Source organism: Mastacembelus armatus, chromosome 21, assembly GCF_900324485.2.
Source record: "Mastacembelus armatus chromosome 21, fMasArm1.2, whole genome shotgun sequence".
Lineage (NCBI taxonomy): Eukaryota > Metazoa > Chordata > Actinopteri > Synbranchiformes > Mastacembelidae > Mastacembelus > Mastacembelus armatus.
The window spans coordinates 19,699,335-19,722,356 of record NC_046653.1 but is presented as its reverse complement, the minus strand read 5'-3'; the positions used below and the strand labels follow the sequence as shown (position 1 = coordinate 19,722,356).

General features: G+C 40.5%; 3 protein-coding genes across 4 annotated transcripts in view; all 3 read right to left on the bottom strand.

The window, feature by feature from the left end:
- Positions 1-5,808, bottom strand: part of znf385b (zinc finger protein 385B) — a 33,753-nt gene extending 27,945 nt beyond the window's left edge. Inside the window, exon 1 of the mRNA XM_026296371.1 lies at positions 5,768-5,808. The gene's annotated coding sequence lies outside the window, so the exon portion shown is untranslated. The remainder of the gene's footprint in view (positions 1-5,767) is intronic.
- A 3,907-nt stretch (positions 5,809-9,715) lies between these two features.
- Positions 9,716-18,550, bottom strand: cwc22 (CWC22 spliceosome associated protein homolog). The gene is made up of 20 exons (XM_026296380.1): positions 18,450-18,550; positions 17,785-17,841; positions 17,434-17,684; positions 16,930-17,273; positions 16,162-16,389; positions 15,648-15,776; positions 15,276-15,444; positions 15,078-15,131; positions 14,829-14,964; positions 14,281-14,487; positions 14,119-14,181; positions 13,929-14,024; positions 13,484-13,565; positions 12,957-13,017; positions 12,683-12,760; positions 12,214-12,366; positions 11,689-11,816; positions 11,084-11,185; positions 10,593-10,783; positions 9,716-10,427 (listed from the first exon to the last, which is right to left on the bottom strand). The coding sequence occupies exons 2-20, from the start codon at positions 17,837-17,839 to the stop codon at positions 9,931-9,933; spliced, it is 3,024 nt and encodes a 1,007-aa protein (XP_026152165.1). The 5' UTR covers positions 17,840-17,841; positions 18,450-18,550; the 3' UTR covers positions 9,716-9,930.
- Positions 18,551-19,192: 642 nt separating this feature from the next.
- Positions 19,193-23,022, bottom strand: part of itprid2 (ITPR interacting domain containing 2) — a 34,865-nt gene continuing 31,035 nt past the window's right edge. For both annotated transcript variants that reach the window (XM_026294881.1, XM_026294882.1), the window contains one exon: positions 19,193-22,564. In XM_026294881.1, coding sequence (XP_026150666.1) covers positions 22,457-22,564 — 108 coding nt within the window. In that variant the 3' untranslated portion in view covers positions 19,193-22,456. The remainder of the gene's footprint in view (positions 22,565-23,022) is intronic.

Sequence of the window (23,022 nt, the reverse complement as noted above, 5' to 3'; positions counted from 1 at the left end):
TTACAGACCATCAGGGATTAACACATACACACACATTTATATACAACACACTGCATGTAGGTTACCCAGCAGGCTGTGTAGGATTTGGTGGGACATGATTGGTTGGTCCAGAAGGGGATTGTGGGATTGGATTATAATCCACAGATAAGTGTGTGTGTGTGTGTGTGTGTGTGTGTGTGTGTGTGTGTGTGTGTGTGTGTGTGTGTGTGTGTGTGTGTGTGTCGTAGCTCAGTTAGTATAATCTGTGGTCTAATAATAGTGATTACCCCTCACATTCTTCTGAACATCTAACGGCAGCCGTCTAACTTTCCTCCACTCTGCTGAAGTGTTGCTTAGACCTCCAACCTCCATCACTGTATGTGGGTGGATGTGTGTTATTGAGATGAACATTAGTTTTCAGAAGATACACACTTTAAATACTCCAACAGTACAGAGTAGTATATCAAGCAGTATTCTCCAGCTTAACGTGGCTCTAATACTGGGAAAAGCTGGGATTTGGGAAAAGAAGCTGAAGAAGATACGTATGTGTATATAAATGCATGAAAAGTACTATTTTGGTCAAGTCAATTTCTCTGCCAGCAGCTGCAGTGTGACACCAGGCTGATGAAATCTGTGTCAACATTAGTCTAGATCCAGCTCACCAGGCATGTTTAGACTCTAAACAGCAACACGTACGGGCGCCAGTTAGGCCACACCCATTGTTCTCTATGTACACCTGCACAAAGTGACACGTCACCATGCTGGGATATGCCAGTGTCCGAGAGAAGCCACTGTGCCTTCACCTCGACTGCCTGATTACACTTTATCTTCTTTGCTTCATTAGCAATTAAAGTCACTACAGATGAAGAGAAGCCTATTGTTGAAATTGAGAAACACCCAGAGTTGTTCCAGCTTCAGAGTCATCATCAGGTCAACTCTTCTATTTGTCCATTTACTCTGGACAAAACTGTAATCAGCAGTGAAGTGCATGGATAATTGGAAAACAAGTAGGACAGTGGCCCTTGAGGACCAAGGATTGCCCACCCGATGTAGTGCGTCACAGCAGGTACACAAACACATCACAGAGGCCAAATCACTTCTACCTTTACTGTGACACCATTAACACAAACGTCTTCCAGTGAGTAAGCTCAGAACCTCAGTACCACAAACTGCACGTCATTACTATGTTATATGGGTAAAACAAGATGCGTATCAGAGTTTTCACAGTACGACTTGAGGACTTGAAGCCACATTGAGAAAATATTAATCCGGCCAGCAAGACGAGAAGACGTCCATGACATCACTTCCTTCTTAGCATGGTGACTTATCAAACATTCAGCAGCTGCTCCACTCAACTAATGGAAGGAGAAACATGAGACAAACTCACAGAAACACACACCTCGGTCTGAAGGTGGTTTAAGTTAGCACACACTCATTCTCACTGTAATGGTTTTCCAGATTACAAGTTGAAGTTTGACGCTGGCAGAATGACACCACGGACGAGATGATGCAGGATGAGTAAAAGGTGTGTCTGACTTTCTATAAAAAGAACAGCCATCACCTTCACGGTAAGGACACTGTGACTGTGTTTGACAGGATTAACTTTACTGTCATTTTACTGCTGACACATACAAGCTGTCTGTCTTTCTGAGAGTCATGTCTACTCTAAGCCAGTGGATGAATCTGAAAACACTGACCTTATGTTTCACTGTGAACATGGAAAATGATGCTCGGGCAGAAGAGTCGAGGTCTAGTAAGTCTGGTCTATTTTTCTTTTATTCCAGTAAATCCCATTAACAGACCAAAACCAAAAGCAAACTGATCTTACCAACAAACATTAACACACATACTGTAGTTTACATACATTGACCTGTTGCCTTGTCACAAGAGCACCAAAACATGTATTAATCCACCACTTTATATAGTCCCTGTCAATGCACATTGTAAATTATTTAACACTACATTATATAAACATGTAATAAATGTTTATATACTGCTTATAAATGCTAAACTGGAGGGGAACGTGTGTAACCGGCCACTGGCTTGAGATTCATACTGAATGGATAAATATTACAGTGATTCCAATCTTCTCATCTCAACTCTCCACAGAAAGACAAATATTTCCCAAAGAGTCAGACATTTGCTTTAACAAGACTCTGTTTGTTGTCTGCGGTGAACACAGACTCAAAGTCCATGAAGAATAAGTCATTTAGCTGTTTTCCTATTGTTTGGCTGTTTCAGTGTGAACTGAATAAAAAAAACACTTCTGTGAACGCGCTTCAGTTTGAAGCTCAGCTGGATGTGGTCTGACTGTTCTCACCAGTTAAACTTCCAACTACTTCCCACAGCCTCCCGACTGATGACACACAGCGTGTGCATGTGTATGTGCGTCCTTCTTCAACCTCCCCTTGTGTGTGTAATACCTCAGAGACACGAGTAGTGAGGAAACACTTCATCACTGTCGTCCTATTTACACACACTTTCTCTTTCACACACCCTGTCGACTTTTCCTTCATGCACTGTCCTTTCTACCCAACCTCCCTCTCTCTCACGTCTCTGTCAGGCCACTAATTGTGTTTTTGATAATAATCATCTAATCACATTTCATTACTGTCACTGCGTCCTCTTGGTCATGTGACGGGAGATTAATTGAAACTTCCTGAGACAACATGGGGAGCAGGTGCAGATCCACACAAAGACAGGTAGCTCCATAAATCACAGAGGACAGAATGGGAGTAATGAGGTGGTTAGCTGTTAGCTCTGTGTACTGTAGGTAGCACCTCGCTACCTGAGCGCACACACACACGGCACTCCACATCAAGAAAAACTGTTGTTATACACTGTTGTCAACACAAGTGTTACCAGCAACAGAATTACTGAGCAAGCACAAAAGTTCAAAAAAGTTCATTATTTTGTAAAATATGCTTCCTTTACATTGTTTCTGCTGCGAGTTAGATAAGAATACTGACAACACTCTCGTGTCTATACCATATGAAGCTGGAGTCAGGTGATTATTAGCTTAGCTTAGCATAACTCTCAAGAAACAGTCCATTACATATTGCCTTATAAAATGCAGTGTTGTTTATAGACTTATGTTTTTGTATAGATATTGTATAGATATTTTGTATACATTTTGTATAGATTAGGTAAACATGCTTTGCGCGCGCGCACACGCACACACGCACGCACGCACGCACGCACACACACACACACAGTATGGATGTAAACACAGACTTGTTTCTGTACTAAAACAATCTGAGGTCTGTGTGCTTTGTGTGTGTGTGTGTGTGTGTGTGTGTGTTCTCCGCAGGTTTCCAAACTAATCTGTTCTGACGTAACAACATGCTGCTTCTCAATCTGCCCACTGTTGGAGTCCTGGCACGCACACACACGCACACAAACAAACACACACATAAACACACACACATATATGCAGTGTTTAGTGATGTTGTCATGTTCTATAAATAGTTCAAATTGATTTGTGTGGAGGAGATGGTGTGTTACAGTAGGATAAATCTACCTTTACTGTACAACTGGGCAACGTAAACGATCAGACTACTACTGCATATTTAAAACTACAGTTTTAGCTCATTAGAGCATCCTAATAATCTTGAACCATTAGTACCATCTTACCACTTTACTATATAGTACAGTCCACCAAGTGATTAGTGCAACAGGTTGGGCAAGTCCAGCAGGTTAGTTCAGGGAATGTAACGGTACGTTACTACAGTATAACAACTGGTGACCACAGTCTAACAACTGGTTATCATAATCTAACAACTGGTGACCACAGTCTAACAACTGGTTATCATAGTCTAACAACTGGTGACCACAGTCTAACAACTGGTTATCATAGTCTAACAACTGGTGACCACAGTCTAACAACTGGTTATCATAGTCTAACAACTGGTGACCACAGTCTAACAACTGGTTATCATAGTCTAACAACTGGTGACCACAGTCTAACAATTGGTTATCATAGTCTAACAACTGGTGAGCACAGTCTAACAGGTTTGTTAGGTCTGGCAGTCCAGTGGTTTAAAATCCAACACTGGGCCACACGGACATAATCGAGACACATGATGGAAATTGCAGTAAGTTCTTTAATTGCCTTTATAAGCTGTGTGGAAACACAGAGAAGTTAAAGCTGACGATGGTAACACTGTCAGAAACTGCAGCAGCAGCAGTGTGGACACCTGCATGCACTTGTCCCTTTCGCTTCACACACTGTCTTTGCTTCGCAGTGTGAAAACCTCTAACAGCAGGTTGGTACAAACTAAGACTTGGTTAGCACAGTCTTACAGCCTGGTACTACTTAACTAGTTCATATCAATCAGTCTGTATGGCTCATTAGTGCGTTAGTGATGACCAATGTGTTTAACAGCAGTACAGTTTAATAATCAGCGCAACCTAACGATCCTTGACCTCCTATGACCCCGCCCTCTGCTGTGGTTGTTTCTTCTGATTGGACATGAAGCTCAGCGTGACTGCCTCGCTGTCAGGTTTTCTCTTCTGTAGTCAACAGAAGACTTCTACTTTAATTAAGTTGATCAGTGTTAATTAGACTCACAAAGGCCTGAGACTCCCAGACTGAAAGTCCAAACACCCAAACAAAGACCAGCAAGCAGCAGCTCAACTGGAGGAAAACCTTATCTGCTGGAAGGAAGGCAGAAAAAAAGGACAGGAGGATGGAGGTCAGGTTCATTTCATATGGGACGACTGGAGAGACAGCAGCTCTACTTTTTCAGGTCACAAAGGAAAAAAATTAAAGGAAGAAAAAAGAAGAGGGCAGGAAATATAAAAGGAGAGAAGAAGAAAAGCAAGGAAGGAGGAGTTATTTTGTAGGGGACATGTGCAGGCTTGATTTATAAAAGGATTAAAAAAAATCTCTGCATGCAACTTCACATTAAAAAAGTCAGTAACTGAGCTTAAACATAAATTTTGAGCTTTTACTTGCATAGATATGTATTAAAAAATAATCAGCTGTGATCATTTAGGTCATTTTTCATGGAAAATCTTCCATCGTTTCAGCTTCTCCATCACGACCTATTGCAGCTTCTTGCTGTCTTAAACTACAGTAACCTGAATAAGGTTTGGACTGTGAAGGAGTCGCCTGTCAGCTCTGGGTAACATTTCTTCAGTTTCTGTCATTTTACAAAAATACAGGATATAATCAAATAACACCAGCACACACATTAGTCCATGATGAAACTATTAGTTGCAGTCCACTAATATTCTGCTAAAATATTAATAATTATCAAATGATGGCCTTTAGTATATAACGTTCTAATATATATCATTAGATATAACCAACAATGTTTAGACTACACTCAATGGGACAATTCCTTTGATTTCATATTTTTCTTTAAGGGCATTTTCCCGAGTACACTGATGTATTCACAGTACAGTGGTTTTGGTACTTAGACTGATGTACAGCATATGGATACTCTTCAGCCTGTAGTATATTTTGACGCTTTTACCAAAGTAAAAGCTCTGGGGACTTCCAGCGCCCAGAGAGAATATTATAATAATAATAATAATAATAACATTTGATAATATACAGATAGAGGAGTAAAAAAAAAAAAAGACGGACAGGTAAACAAACGTGTAGAAAGTCAGACCTGTTTTTTCTGACTGACAGAAGCAGCCTGAAAGTGACCGACCGGACTAAAATCACCGGACTGAGGAGCAGCAGACCCCGCTATATGTGGTTTAAATCCTCCGCTGCTGCTGCTCGCTCCGTTTCATAACCGGGGAGGAATAAAATAAGAAGAGAAAGGTGACTTACCGGAGCTGGAGCTGGAGGAGGAGGAGGAGGAGGAGGAGGTGATGGATGGATGAAGAAAGTACAGTCCTGTTGGCTTGAAGCGCTGAACTCTGCTCGCACTCTCTGCAGCTGCCGATCATTAATCAATAATCAATGAGAACCGGGCCTGGGTGTCCAGTCTGTGAGTTGATCACTCCTCGATCATCCATACATCAGGTGTCACCCAGGACACTGAGCAACTCTGAGGCAGCGCGCCCTGCGCCGCACCGACCGCTGAGCGGAGGAACTGCGCATGCGCTTCACACACTCACTCACACATACACAAACACACATATTTCGATCCATACTTCTATCTCTGTGAGGACACTCATTGACATAATATATTCCCTGGACCTTATCCCAACTTTAACCACCACAGCTGAATTATTTAACTTCAACCTGCCCACAAACTTTATTCTCACCTTAACCCTGAAACCAAGTGTTAACCCTCATACAGGGGTCAGATAAAGACAGACAGACAGACAGACAAGAGACACACAAAGACAAAGACACACACACACACACACACACACACACACACACACACACGGCTTAAACAAGATCCAATAAAAATAAAATAATCTCAATTGGATGGACTTTTAAAGACAAAAATATCTGACACCAGCTTGTTACCTGTGTGTGTGTGTGTGTGTGAGTGAGTGAGAGAGAGAGAGAGAGAGAGAGAACAGCAGTTTTTGGTTGGTTTGTTTTCAGGTTTTCTTGGCAGAAAACCAGATAAAAATCTATTTTAAACCTGTAAGCACTGGCTGCAACTGGCACTGCTCTCATCAGTCCTCCTTCTGTATTTACTGTCAACTCACCTGTGCATGATGTCAGGAGGTGTCAGGTTAAAGCATCATTTTACAGGTTCATCTAGCCTAAAGTGAAACTGTAGAAGTTGAAGTTTTCACATTTCTGTTGTGATTAATGTTGAAAATCAAAGCCTGAATCAGTCGACTCCAATTTTATTTACATTGTCCAGTATGCCTTAAGGGGCTGTACAGAAATACAAGACTGTTTGATGTCTGACACTTTAATCAAAGTTTAAAAAAAAACACTGAACACATTTGGGGAGAAATTTGACTCCAGGTCCCAATAAACTACAGATATAGGATAAAATATTATAAATAAATGTGAATACTTGCAACCCTGCTTCAGTTTTTAAGTGAAATACCATGAGAAAAATAGAAATACTTTCTTCAGCAAGTTTAGACTGAAGTAATATTATTAGTCATTATTAGATTTTTTTAGAAATTCTCTTTTATAAATATTCACATTGACCTGAAACAGCCACTTTTGGCTGCAGCAGGCAGGTGGTTTTAGTAAAAAACCCATAACACTGTACACTACCTGCTCAGGACACAAACAGAAAATATGCATCTTTTAGCTGCCAAAGAGCCAGATATTTCTCTCAGGAGGTGGCAGAGACGAAAAACAGAGGTAAAAAAAATACTGAATACATCCAGAAACACGACTCTGAATTAATAATATTGCTCAGTATCTGCTGGATAAGTAAATACACAAGGTTGTCTTATCAACTTCACAAGGTGACAGTATAAATGTAAATAATGTGTTTACAGTCTGTTTCTGTTGCCTTCAAGTAGCCAAAATCAGGTTCTAAGCATTTCTCTTTACATACATTTACAGTGTATTATCTTAATTGAAGCTATGTGTTATTCACACCGAGTTAAACATTCAACTAAAAACTCCAAGCTTTGCTACGGCTGCAAATGAAATAATTTCAGTTGTCTTTTATCAGCCTGGCATATACGATTGGCTTGATATGCATCGTGTACTTAGTAATTTATCAACAATGATCTGCTATAGTTGTGTCTTGTAAGTCCACAACTTATGTGTGAGTTATATAATATTGCCACTGTACTCTTTTGTAACTGCTGCTTTTGTTGCTATTTCTGTCTTCATGGTACCTTGTTGTCTTCTCTGTAAATTTTAATTATTATGATTTGTTTCATAACATCTCACCAAGGGACTGCAGTTGAGAGTAAGCCAGCTGGCTCAGTCTGGCACATTTACTGAATGTTAATTAAAGTGTGTTGTCGTTCTAAATACATGAAATGAACATTTCTCTGTAAACTTTGACATTCTCCTCAACAGCCATAAAGACCCTCCACAGCTTTTATTTTATCCTGTGCTTTTTCCAATTTTCACTCCTCCATTTCTCACCTCCACTCCTCTCTCCCTCAGCAGAGGGCCTTGATGTGGCTTCCCAGAGTTCCTTGCAGCCCTGAAGTCCCAGTGGATCCGTTCCTCCATTTGCTGCCAGAGCAAACCAATCTGAGTCCTCTGCTCCTCAGGACATCCAGCCAATCAAAACCCAGCACTGCAACGACACACTTACACACAAGCATCTCCCCCTCTCACCTTGAACATCACATCAAGGTTGTACAAGGACACAGCAGTGTGTGTGGGTGTGTGTGTGTGCGTGCGTGTGTGTGTTGGGCGGAGGATAACACTCCTGTGGAACCAGTACAAACACACATACATGGATTTAACAACTGATCCCAGTTTGGTGCAAACTTTCTCATCAACCTGCTGCAATGTGTTGGTCAGAAACGCTGCTTCTTAAAGAAACACTTTGATAATGTGGGAAAATTATGAATTAACATGGATGAAGATTGATGCCACTGTCATACCTGGTGTCAAATGACCTGGTGATGGTGCTAGAGGAGAAGTGAAATTACCAAAATTATAAAAATGAAAATCCATCTGAAAACTGTTGAGATTTCCAAAAAATACATTGATTCGTCAGTGTTAGAAGTACTGCTGTATCACTTAGAGCTGCAACCATTACAGAAGTACATATGCAATTTTTTGTTTTCCTCCACCAAAACATTTGTAAATTCCATCAATGTGTTTTGCTGTTCTGGTTTGATACATGCACCTCAAAAAGCTGCCTCAGGTTGACTTCTCACATTTTTTTGTAAAATGCTCCAGTCTTGGGTTTTTCCAGGTTGATAGTTATTAAAGCGAAAATCAATACACCTAATGTTGAGATCAGCAGTATACGTGTGTCATGACAACATTAAATGTCTTGTGGTTTGAGCAGCACAGCAACTCAGAGCATTTTGAAACTCTTGTAGAGGATAAACCAGCTGCTGCTGGTTGGTCAGTAAATCCCTTCAAACTACCTGCTTGTTACATTGTAATGTCACTGTAATATTAAATACAAAAGCTGGAACATGTCGGGGGAAGGGTTGGAGTTGTTTAAATGCACCTCTGACAAAGCCGACAGCACGGTAACAACTTCTTTTGCTGCTGAGTAATAATTTCTTTTATCAATGAGTAACGTCTCAGTGAGTAGGTAAACACAGTTTTCATAGAACTTGCCCAACACTGGTGAGGGAATACTGCACGGTTACCACAAATGTAGTACTCCACAGTAGTAGTCAACCCAGGAGTACGACTGTCATAGATGGGGAGACTTGTGGAAGAGCTGTGGCACAGGTTTTGGTGAAAATATTCAGAGAAACGAGTGCACAGGAGGAAGTATGAAAAACATACATGCAACGAAAACACATTGAAACCTATGACAACAAACATCATCACTTCCCAACCTGTACAAAAACTCAATCTCTAGAACCGTCCACCCAGATGGTTTAAGGTCTGCGAAACATCTTAGATTTTGAGAGATGCACCCTTTCTTACAAAGAGTTAGATGAGAAGATTGATACTATTCTGACGTCTGTACAGAAAACAGGTTAGCAGCTGGTTAGCTTAGCACAAAGCCTGGCTCTGTCCAAAAATAGCTCACCAATTGTATCTCATCTGTTAAATCCATCCAAAAACTCAAGGGGGCTGAGCCAGGACAGTTTTCCTGAGAAAAATGACAAGAAACGTCTTAAGCCAGCAGGATAAAATAAAATACTGCACCACTGGTCGTGAGGTAGAAGGAGTTAAAACTGAAACAGATTTTAAAAAAAAACAATGAAGTCAACTTTAATGATTTTTTTCTCATTTCATCAACAAAAATTAACAATAGAAAATGGAGAGAGTGTGAAAGACAGAGGCAGGTCCCAAATACAAAACACCAGTGACATGATGAGGCAAAGAAGAGAGATGACAAGGAAAGAATTCACTCATCTGTCATCAGTCCATCACTTCCGCTTCAGGATGCAGGATGAGTTTTATCTCCTCCTCCTCTCCTCTCTGTTCCTGTCTCTGTTTTCTTTATTCCTCTCTCTCTCCCTCTGCTTCTCTCGATCTCTCTCTCTGTCTCTCTTCTCCTCATTCTCTCTCTCCCTCCCCCGCTCTCTGTCTCTGTCCCTTCCTCTGTCTCTGTCTCTCTCCCTCTCTCTGTCTCTTTCTCTGTCTTGAAGGTCCATTTTTCGTCTTCTCTCCTCCACTTCATCCTTCTCCTCTTCTTCTCTTTCATCTGGTCGGCTTCGACGAGGGCCTTCATGTGCACGCTCCTTAACTTCAGCCTCACGTGTATCGCGTGCACGACCTTTCCTGTCCTTCCTCGACTGCTTCTCGTTGTTACTGTCATCTTCGTCATCTTCTTTGCGTTGGACCCGTTTCTTGTCAGAGGGTTTGTTCTTCTTCCGCTTCTTGTCCTTCTCTTCCCTCTTCTCCTCACTTTGCTCTTTTCTCTTCCCCCTCTTTTTATGTTTGGCATCTGAATCTGGAGGAAAAGTGTAAAGTGATCAGTCTCGATTTATTTTATACCATATCTCCCTGGTACTGGCCAGTGAAATATAGAAATTATTTTAAGATGCTTTTGTTTTTAAGGGACTGACCCTCTGCTCAGATACAGCTTGACCTTAAGTCAGTACAGTACTCATCATACCTGAGCTGCTGCTGCTGCTGGAGGAGGAGTCTGAATCAGAGGAGTCTGAATCTGATTCGCTGGAAGAGTCTGAGGAGGAGGAGGATGAGGAGGAGGATGAAGAGGATGAGGAGGAGTCAGAGGATTCCACTTCCTGGTTTTGAGTCATGATCATCTTCGGCGCATTCTTCAAATGTTCCCTCAACTCGTCCCTGAGAAAGACGAGAGAATTATGTGTGTAAAATATGTCACAATAGAGCAAGACAACACATTGAGGACTTAAAGTACTGGAAGTGGAATTTATGACTTTTAAGTACATTTGTTTAACACTGAGGAAACTGAGTTCAGTGTCTTAAGAGGATATAGACATGGAGACAACAAGGTAAAACAGCAGACAAAACCGTGGGATGTTTAATATTCACACATAGCAGGAATGTTCAGGTGTCCTCATATTTTTAGTCTTGTGCATACAGTATATTACATGTGTGTGTATGTTTGTGTGTGTCTCTTACGTCAGTCCTCCCAGTCCAATAGAGGTGAAGAAGTTGATTGCGAAGCGAGTGTTTCTGGGGTTATCACGGGGAAACAGACCCTCAAAGAATGGCTGCAAAGTCCTGAAACATGTGCACACACAAATTACAACTTATTTTGATTATCATTTGCCTTAACTGTCAGACTGTCACTGTTATTTCTTAAAATTTGGCTTTTTAAATATAAACCATGTTGTCACATCTGCAAACTTGGATTAAGTTAGTTTTAATCACAAAGCAGCCAATCACATTCTCTTCATTATCTAATTTTCCATCTTTATGTATATTACAAATTACTGTATTTCCTTAACACATTCACAGTAAATGTGTGCTCTTGCTGTTAATAGCCATCTCGCCACAGGCCTCTACTAATACCATCTCAATGTTCAACCAGTGTTTAAAGGCTGAAATGTGTCATTTTTGTGTAAATAAGAGGTTTTGTTATTTTAATGTCCATTACAACAGCAGAAACCTGTTATTTATCTTTATCAAGTGGGTCAGACCTTCATTAAAACAGTCTGAGTACTCTGTGTGATGGTGGTATGACTGTCTAGTGTGTGTGTGTGTGTGTGTGTGTGTGTTCATACGTGTCTTTGAGCCTCTGGTTGAGTTTGGGGAGCCCCATGTAGGCACAGAGTTCCTGGAAAAGGATCTTCACAAAGATCCTGCTGGACGATGTTGTGGTTTCCTCACTCATTCGGATGCATTCCAACACCTGGTCGAGAGACATTCACAAGCCCCAACACACAGAGAGAGAGAAAAGGACAGAAAGAGAGAATGAACTTTAAGGAAATTCAGTGTAAAAGGACAGTTGGTCTTGTGTGTTTATTGTGAGTTCAATCAGACTGTAGTGGATTTAATTGCTGTGGACTGTGTGCGTATATGTGTCTTTCTATGGTTGTGTGGATAAATTTTAGTTCAGTGAGAACACTTTGGCCAGTCCTTATTACTTCAATGGCTATTTGAGGGTTGGTTTTAGGAATTTCGATAGAGTCAGGGTTTGGTATTTTGTTGGAATGGCTGAGATTAAAGTAAGGAGCTACAGAATGCTTTATGTGAATGCGTGTCCCCACTATTTACAGAAAGACAGGCATGTATGCACATGTCCTTACACTCCAGGGAACAGAGTCTGTGTAGAGCAGGTGAGCGAACAGTCGTGCAACATTCCTCAGTTTGTTGGTCTCGAGTCGGTGAATAGTGTCGTACTGCTCCGCAAAAATCCCCTCAAAACTCTCCATGTACTCCTTTTTCAGCAGACAGAACCTCTAAACAAACACACACACATTAACAAGTCAAAAGTGTTTTGAACAGCAAATCACTCTAGACCAGATTATGTGTTTTACAGTGATAATTTAATGCTAGTGTTATTAAATATAAAAAAACTGTCCTTATTTCCCCTGCTGATTATTTACAGTCAAATGTGGCAGATAAAAATTCTAAATGTAATAAACCACAGAAACAAAATTGTCTAAAATCCAGCTCCATTGTGTTGGGCTGGAAGCAGAAATATCAAAACTTAAGCAAATGAAGCCAAAAATATTTGAAAAAACAAAAAAAACAGTGTGTGTGTGTGTGTCTCACCCCTGCCAAGAGACCAAAAAATTTCTCATAAGTTCTCTGTTGAGCGCAGCAGTCCAGGATCATGTTACACAGCTCCTTCTGCTCAGACAGACATAAAATATCTTAATAAAGCAAAGATGTTTGTGCAAAAACTACATATTAAAGTTCAGATTAAATTCAAAGCTTTGCTGTAAAATCAGCAGTATTGTGAAACCAGTTAAAAACAATCATATGTGCAGTTTTGCAATATGAAGAGTGTCCCCACAAAGATAGCTGTACGAATGTGCGTACTTACCGTCTGGCTCTCAGGAAAGTCCATCTTGATCAGTTTGTGAGCGCACTCTTCAAAGTCCAAGCTACAGAAACAACCAGTCAGTCAATAAGTCAGTGTGCATCAGTGAGCTCATGTGTAATTATCAGCTTGCTTCAGTGTTTCGTGCCGTTCTCTAAACCTGTGAACTGTTCTTCAGTGAAACCATGGCAACTAGGCTGCGCACACACAGCTTTAAATATTAGTCCAAGTCTATTGAATATAACAGGAGCTGTAAATAACTGCCAACACCCTGAGAGACAACTGAGTCAGTGTTTCTATGGCTGTCTGGACAAATTTTATCTTGAAAATATCCTTTGAAGGAAATTTTGGTTTTCAATCTTCAAAGAGCAGTTTGATAGTCAAGACTTGGTTTTAAGGTGCAGATCAGAATCAGGTTTAGATTAGGGGTTGGTGTTAGATAGTTAACTATGGTATTACAAGTAAGGGTAAGGAGGTAGGGAACGAATTACATCCTTACAACTACATAGTGTTTCACTGTGTGTGTGTACCTGGACTGTATGGCGAGGTAGATTGTTCTTCTGAAAGCAACCAGGTTGACTTCTGTCTTATCAAAGATTGTGACCTTCTCATCTGAGAGGGAGAGGGAGAGGGAGAGAGAGAAAGAGAGAGAGAGAGGGAGAGAGAACCTTTAAAGTCAGGCAGGATGCTAATCTAATGATAAAGTCATGTTCATACTAGAATACCAAACAAAATATTATAAATAATAACAATATTATTTCTGACAATAGTGCTGCTCAGTGATATTCAGTATTAAACAACCACTAAGTGTCTCTAAATCAACCAGGACTGAAAACTGCAAGACTGTAACTTTAACTCTCCTTCTATCTACATGGACCTTTAAGCAGCATTTCTCTCTATTTTACTATTTAACAGCTTGACTGACTTGGTAGTAAAATCAGAAATGCTCCATTCAGAAAAGCATGTCCAGCTCACCTTCTCCTCCCTCCTCGTTCTCATCTTCATCGTCTTCATCTTCGTCGCTGCCGTCTGCTTCCTCCCCTGAATCACTGCTGCCCTCGTCCAAGATATCTTGACAGGAGGAGGCGACAGCAGATTGGTTAAACTGTGAAGGAGGTGACAGCTGACTGGACTGTTGCAGTGTGCTGTTTGTGTACATTCTCACCTCTTTTAATGGTTTTGTATTTCTCCTCATTCTCCAGGAAGTTAGGGTCCATCTTAAACACATCTGAGTGAACACACACACACATTAGGGTTACATGCACATACTTATTTCTGCAGACAGACAAAGAGTCTGGTACCCCGGCCCCTCTTGTATGGGTCTTACTGAGGATATCCTCTGTATTGTACTCGTCGTCCAGCGGCAGCATATGAGTGAACTGGTCGTCCTCATCCACCAGGTCCAAGCCGTCTGGGATCACTGGATGATCTTTGAAGCCATCCTTCCTAATGGCAAACATCACCTCAATCATGTACTGGACTCTCTTATCAATGGCTGACTCGTGAAGGATGTTCCTGAGACGCTCAAATATGGCTGAAAAGACAAACAGTACGAATGCATAAGCATGTTTCTAATCAATGGGTCTTTGCAATCTATCTCTTTGTATGTTTTCTCGGAGAAATACAACACTGTTTAAATAATCAAGTTTAACAGCCGAGGTCAGGTTTTCAAACTAGAAATAATTTAGTGGACATGTTTGGTTATTGAAGGTCGTACATAGTTGGAAAATAAGACAACTTCAGGGGTTAAACTTGGCTGAACTGGCTTACTACATTAAACTTTTTAGCCAATATAGTTTCCCCACTTTCACTTTGAATTAACACAGAAAAGAGGACAATGACAATAAAAAGCGTTTGGACACAGCTGCAGTGTACCGTTGATTCCTCGGGGGGAAACCTCAGTTAGTTTGAGTCCACACTCCTTCAGGAAGGCGATGGCGACTTCCACGCTGTCGTCAGTGGGTCGCTCCAGCAGCAGTGTGAGCATCTCCAGACACAAAACCTCATGGGCCTGGGGGTGAGAAACATTGAAGCAGACACAGAGACAAGTAAAAATGCCTCATTAGGGCTGAACTTCAGCACTCAAACTCTCCACCAATATTAAAGTCAGGCTGCGGGACCTACCACGTTCTGGTTAATGAGGTGAGCCACAAACTTTGAGGCTGTTAGGCACTGTTGCTGGAAAACAAATGACAGACTGGTTTTAATACATCACTAACACTACTGCTGCAGCTAATAAGGTATTAACTGTTATTTGATAACAAAAGGAAACAATAAAAAAGGTATTTCATTTTCCGTTGATCAACATCAACAGACGGGTACCTTGAGGTTGCGGCGGTAGCTCCTCCTGAAGCTCAGGATGAGGCGTTTGAGGATCAGTTCTCCAATCTGAGGGAACTTGGAGTTGATGATAGCCACGACGGCAGAGTAAACATGAGTGAAGATCGGAGAAGCCGCCTGAGCCTGCAGCACTGAGCGAGCCAGCAGACCCCTGACAGCAAGGATTCACAGACAGACATGAACACAGTCAGAGGTAGTGAGGCAACACGTCACCTCCAGAGTTTTCTCATAAACTTGTGAGATTAAATCCTTGTGTTTGTGATTTGATTTGTATTATCTGCCAAAATGTGAATGCAGCCGTTGCAGAGGCTTAGATTTGAATATTATTAGTTGATGGCGTGCGTTGCTGCTCACCTGCCCCTCACGATATTCTCCTGCAGCAGTTCCTGGATGATATTGACAATGTTGGAAACGTTCACTTTGTTGATCAAACCGTTGATGGACTTCCTCAGAGCCTCCCAGCTCAATCTCTGATAGGCCAGACTGCACAGGAGGTGGGCCATTAGTAACAGCTCACACAGATGAACACATCCCAGTGTTAGAGCAGAGATTATCCCAGCTGCAGGTTCAATTTATACTGTTGCGCAAAGTTACTGTACAGCATATAAATCTGCTGTGTATCTTTTAGAGTAGCACATATGCATATTCACATTTCTATTTTCACAGCATCAATAAACTGGAATCTAGGTTCAAATAGCTGGTGACATTTTTGGCTCCAGGTCTATTTTGCCAAATTCATAAAGCTCCACAACTAATAAATTACTTTTCTAATCTTTCAATCCTGCTCTCTGTTTTATCCCCTTTCTCTTTTTCATCGACAATCACTGAAGGATAAGTCAAATTTAAATGATTTGTATTGAGCTCTTACCTGGTCTTGTCAGTGATTTGCTGCTGCATCAAGCGCAGCTTGGCGGGGGGGATGTAGGCTCCACCAGTCCTCGTCAGGATCGGATCAACCTCCTCTTTCTTCTTCTTTGCTGGTGGCTCGTCGACCGCCACTGGCTCCTTGTCAGCCGGAGAGGAAGCAGGGCGGCCCCGTCTCCTTTGATCTGAATCTGCATCCCGATTGGTCTGATCCCGATCATCATAGCGATCTCTGCATAGAACAGAGGAAAAGGCGCATGAGACACAATTACTGTAATTACTTCATAATAACACCAAGTGAGATTGTTTCAGGTCTGAGTTCTGAAGTCAAAAATGCCTTTATTATAAGTAAAATGAAAAGAGAAGGGTGAATGTATTTAGTGTTTTGGCAAAGGATATACAACTACAATAGTATAATAATAATATAAGCAAAAATGTATCTAGAGTAACTAATTCTACCTGTAACTGGGGCATAACAGTCTTCTGTTCTTGTCATGATGGGGGTAGAACATAACTATGGAAAGAAATTTTATCTTCTAGCGATTTCATTATATGTCACTGGATAAATATGATTTTATTGTATGATTACATTGTATTATTATGATTATAGTTTAATTCTGTTTTATTCTAAACTAAATCTCTGTTTTTTTTCAGATAAATTCTATGTTACATATCTTATGTTTTTAACATGCTGATCCTCTCATGTCAAAGTAATAAAAAACAGCAAAAAATACTAAAAGCCAATCACAAGCTGTGTCGATTCTTGTATTACCTAGCATAGCGTCCTCTGTCATACCAGTCCCGGTCTCTCTCTCGGGATCTGGATCTATCTCGTCCCCTTGATCTGTCTCTCTCTCTGGACCTGGATCTGTTTCGTCCCCTGGACCTGGATCTGTTTCGTCCCCTGGACCTGGAGATGTCTCGTCCCCTTGACCTGGATCTGTCTCGTCCCCTTGACCTGGATCTGGATCTGGATCTGTCTCGTGCCCTGGACCTGGATCTGGATCTGTCTTGTGCCCTGGATCTGTCTCTGGACTTGGAACGCTCGTGTCCCCTGGATCTGGGTCTCTCTCTGGACTTGGATCTGTCTTCCTCTTGGGACTTGGATCTGGATCTCTGAAAAAAAAAAAACAAACAAACAAAAAAAAAAAAAACTAAGTGTAAGACATCCCATTTTTCTCCTTTACATGAAGCTCAATAACTTCAGTAAGTCGACAGTATCCAGAGTATGTAAATATATGAAATGCTATTAACATTCACATCAGTCCTTGCTTACTTTGATCTGAGCCACGCTACTCTTGATCTTCCTCAGTGCCCCATGATGTTCATCCTCATCTTCACTACTACTACTACTGCTGCTGCTGCTGCTGCTGCGGCTGCTATCTGAACTGCTGGAAGAAGAGCTTCCGGAGGGGTTATGGCCTGCAGGACTGGCCTGAGGGGACAGTCTTAATTTGGGGCTTCTCTCCACCGAGTTGGCTTGTTGGGGCCTCTCTGCGGCTGGGCTGGATTCATCCTCTGAAGGTCCTGAAGACAGAGATGACAGTTATTATTAAAACTACAGCTTGAGTTCAAAGAACTGCTCCTGTTACTTCAACAAAAAGTAGTGAGAGCAGGTTTTACTCACCACTGTGTTCTCTCTGCACTGGACTGGGGCTTCGACTTCTGCCTGGAGGGTCCATATCTGAAAAACACACAGACAAAACAACTTTAGTCATAATTTTACAAACTTGACAAATCACATCTCTAGTTTAGCCCCAACATTAGTCCAAAAATCAAGAGGTTTATTTTTGCAATTAATCATCAATAACATATGAAGGCAGTGAAATGTTTTTATGGTTCACAGATTCTCGGCTTGGGCTTGGGTATAAACCAGCACCAAATAGTGACATTCATCATCAGGCAGTTTTATATGAAAATAAAATGATTAACATAGCTGATTTTCTGATTTTCACTTTTAATTAAGAAACGCACTGTGCTCAATGACCGGTTACATCCAAATAAATAAGTCCGCTACTCATTTACAAGTTACTTCGTCCAGGTTATAAAAACAACAATTAGCTCTAAATCCGCCTCTGGTTACAGACAACAATTTCCAACAAACGCGTCTGTTTTATCGCCATGTGTGTTTGGATCAGCTGCAGTTAGCCAACGTTAGCCTGCTAATGCTACCATAGCGCTAACCGAGCTAGCTAAACCATTGGTATTAGTCAAAAACGAGTTTCTCTTTCTGTCCTATTAAAGAGAAACACTTTCTAATATCTCCTTCCTGACATTTTAATGCCTTCTTACCAATCTGTCGCCGACTTTTGGTTAAATCAGTGTCGGTCTTATGGCGGAAAACTTCCTTCTATTCCCGAAAACACTTCCAGGTCAGCCTTAGCTTTCCGGATTTCACAATAAAAGTCCAAAGGTGTTAACGGGGAGGCTGTGGGCGTGTCGCCCCCTAGTGGTGATAAAATTACCGCGTCTGAGGAGGGTGAGTTTCAGTGTCTGATGTAGGTTTGAAGAGAAAACCGGCAGCTGTGATGACGAAAAACAGTACAAATGTTTAATTATGTCCAAATAAAAAGGTAAACAGAAAAGAAAATCTAGAGTATTGTAAAAGAGCACCAAACATAAAGAGAGAATTATTTACAAATTAACTTTATGCAAAGTGAAAGAAAAACCCTAAATTAAATCAACATTTGGTGTTGCCACCATTTGCCTTTAAGACAGGACCAGTTCTTTTGTAACTGCAGATCTGTGGATTTAAGCTGTCTCAATATTTTCTGTCGCTTCACCGCTTAAATTTTGCAGATGAAACATTTGAAAGAGTTTAACTACAGCCCAAGCTGTAGTCACATTACAAATGTTAAAAAAAATTGAATTAGCAATTAAGTACTGATAAAAGTTTCAGTCAAAGTAACAGTGTAGATTCTTTTCTATGACATCCTGGAAAAGAGAGGAGCTCTGAGTACTTTCTGTATCCATGTGTGCAGATTAATGCTGAAAATTACCATGGCAGCCAACCAATGACACAAATGAGGCAGCCATCAAAAATAAATACATCTTTATTATACTCATCTCTCTACAGAGTGATCCCTCCCCTGCATCCCAATGACAAGATATCAGTACAAAATAAACATCATCATTAATAGACGTTTTCATCAATAGAAATTAATGGCACCAAGAGTCAAACAAAGTGTAATTAGAAGCACTTGAACAATCCTTGATCAGTAAATATAAAACTGGAGCTGGAGCTCACAGTGAGTGTTGGTCCAAGCAGAGCAGAATTTGTGATCAATAAAACATGACAAATAAAACGTTTTCTACAAAAGGCATCAAACAGTGAAGAGAATCTAAGGTGAAAAGTCCAGCTAATAATAAGCTATAACCTGACTGACACACACTCACACCTGAGTCAGCCCCACTTGCTTAATAAAGACTGTCAGATGCATCTGAGAGCTCCCTGATATTAGTAAGTGGACTTCTGCACTTACATTCTCTATATTTCTCCCAATAAACAAGAATGAACATCCACATACACAAAGGTCTGCATTCAGTAGATAATTTCAATTCTAATGTCTGTGTGAAAATTTTCATAAGGATTGTTAAGATAAAAAAAAAAAAAAGAGGTATTTATGGGCATGTTTGCTTTGATTGGCACGTCTCTCGATGGGGCATCCTTGCAATCCACACTACACATAGGCTTTAATGCTAAAGAAAACAGATCATTCAGTAAATGGCAATTAGTAAGTAATTGTGCAATGATCATTCGGTTCTGTGTGAAGTGAGTTTTCCCAAAAACAAAACAAACAAACAAAACACAGCAAGGCAGAGATTAATTTGTTTTAGACATACAGGTAAACAGTGTTTCAGAGATCTGCAGGATAACTGACCACATCTGAAATGTTATCAGTGACTTATTGATAATTTACTACCAGTAACCTCAGTACATATATTTATATTATTGCATACAAACTTGTCACTGGACAGTGTGAAGCAACATGCTAATGCAGCTAAGGTTCAGGCTACAATGCCTGCTCACTAAGCTCCTTCCTCCCATCAGTCATTACATCATCATCATCACCATCACCATGACAACTTACCGAGACCTGCTGCTGCTGTACAGTAACCTTGGACCACTGAGCCTTACATCTGTACCTCATGACATTACACAAATACACTTATCACCTGCTCAGGTGCAAACAAAGAAAGGAGTGAGTGTTAAAAGAGCAGTACAACATTTGAGAAAATCCCTGCATTTTAGCCTAGCTTAGCACAAACCATGGCTGAACAATCCACCTGCCAACAACTACTGAGCTGTCTGATTTACGTTATATCTCCTTTACTGAGCAGTTGTGGAAATAGAAATATAAAAAGGAAACACTGGTTTGAGCCACTGTAGCATGACAAGTGTCCTCTCCTACAGGCCTACCTAAAGTACAGTTTACCCAGGTTATTTGATATAACACATTTGCTGTAGCCACTACTGCTCTGATTCTCCGATTACCAAACTGACTTCTGTTGACCTGTGTTCATCATCTAAAATAACAAGAAACCGCTGCAAGAATGAACCTCCTGTAACATAATATAACCTCACTTCACAATGCTGAGAAAACAAAAGATGTTTGAACTGAGTCATTCTATGAACTGACGACCAGAGGACTGTGACGTCAAACCAGAGAAAACAGAAATGGACTAAATTGTGAAGGAGGGAAAGAGAAGCATAATGACAATGATGATGATGAAGTAATGACAGTTGTGATCCATGTTGTTTTAATGGTATATGTTAAATCCTCTTTAAACCTTTTATGTTAAACAGAAATGTGCATGGAATGAGTAACTGTGCATGTAAAATAACTGAGTTTAACTCTAACTTTAAAAATGAATGGATGTAACACCTTGTGCATAAATAACTGCAGTATCATCTGTAGTATTTTTAAAGGGAGGTTGTCCTCTGAGTGTGTGTTGTGGCTCAAGTCTGCCAAATTACAAAAAATATGTTTTCTTTCTTTCCTCTCATGGGATCTCTTCATACAAATACTTTTGATTATATTTTGTCAAAAAGTCTCTGAGACTTTGCCTCCATCCCAAAATCATGGACGACCACGTAAACCAGTAACATTTAAAATCATAATCTTGAGATTTTCTTGTTTGTGACATTATGTTTGATCAGCAATTTTCAACATCATCTTTCAATGTAATTACATTCTGTTTCTACCTGTCTATAACTAGTTTTCATATCTCAAACGACTGACCTACATTAGATGCATGGAATTTGATATACGCTTCACTCATCATTCACTGCTGTAAACACAGAAGAAACAAATTCAATCCACCTTTGTTGCATTTGGGTGTAAAAGAGATTTCAATACTAACTAACTAAAAGAAAAGCAGCACAATGAGAGGAAATAAAAGTGTTTTTTGTAAATTGGGTGAACTATGTTGTTGTTTACATACATACATATATATATATATATATATATAAACATTTAACATTTCAAGTTACTGATTATTAAGTTACTATGTTGCTGATAATTTGTATTATTTCCTTAATTATCATTACTTTAAGTGTAGTTTATTGTGTGGGGGAACAGAAATACCTGGACATAACATATCTGTTTACATCGTGATCTAATCTCAGACCAACACCACAAGTTAAGAACTTTGTTGGCACACCCACAGGACTGGGATTAGAAGTGGTGATAATGTTAGCAGTACTGTTAGCAGCACTAGTTGTAGCACTAGTAGTACTGGCGGTAGTGGTAGTAGTAGTAGTAGTTTAAGGTCTGGTTTCAGAAAAAGAAAAGTTTAGAAGGACTGTGAGCAAAAAAAGAAAAACATTTCGGATGGCTCAAAGGAAATGGGTTCTGGACAGGCTGGTCCAGACTGGGGTTCCCAGCATGCATCACATCAAGCATATACATGCCATTACATCTCATTGTAGATGTGTGAGTGCACTATATAGTGAACAGACTTACACAATCAGCATTTAGACACCACTACAAAATGGTGAACACATTATATAGTAAGCTGGGAGTGATTTTGCACATAGCTGCTGACTCCTGTCTGAGGCTCCACCCTCTACCTCTCACTTAAACCATGCTTGTTAAGAAGTTCGTGCCACGGGTGGGGTGGGTGGGGTTTATCATGTGTAGCTGTTCATTTCATCCTCAGTGTTTCAGACGTACAGTGTTAAAGACACACAGACAGTGTTACTCAGCTATACAGTGTTACAGACAGACAGTGGTGCTGTTCAGGCTGTGGTTACTAAGGCTGAAGGTGAAAGAGGTGGTGCTCTGCTGTTGCCATCACTACAGGGGATGTTGCCTGGTAGGCAGGGGTGATCGCCGTGGCGACACAGCAGCCAGCAGCTCACTGTAAATCTCCTGTCGGACCTCCTGCGCCACGCTCTCTCGAATCTGGAAAACAGAGACAGAAGTGATAAACGTTTGTAAAAAATGCTGTAAACACTTTATGTAGAAAGTGCTCTAAAATCTAATCACTGATCATTTTTCTATAACAAAAGATGAAACAATGTCAGCCATCAGGTCCGTGTCAACGTCACAATCACACAGCGGAGCTGGCCCTTCAGTAATACCATCAGGCGATTCCTCTATAGATAATTACTGGTTGGGCAAACATGAATAAGACGACTAATGACCATTATAAAACACACCTGGTGAGTGTGCTCATTTTACTACAGCAAACCTAAAACAGACATTTCAGGAAATAGGAAATATTTTATATTATTTAGATAAAGCACCATTTTTTCTGAGGGCAGTAGAAATTGCACATGTAAAATTACCAAAATCTAATCACAGCTATGAGATTTTTTTTGATCAGTAAAAAAAACCTAAATGATGATGACAGAACAACA

Bases quoted from the DNA above. Each gene is read 5' to 3' on its own strand.
- cwc22 (XM_026296380.1), bottom strand. From the start codon at position 17,839: ATGGACCCTCCAGGCAGAAGTCGAAGCCCCAGTCCAGTGCAGAGAGAA. The intron at 13,566-13,928 runs GTGAGCTGGACA...TCTCCCTCTCAG, and splicing joins GAACGAGGAGGGAGGAGAAG to ATGAGAAGGTCACAATCTTT. The intron at 13,018-13,483 runs GTACACACACAC...TTGTTTCTGTAG, and splicing joins TACCTCGCCATACAGTCCAG to CTTGGACTTTGAAGAGTGCG.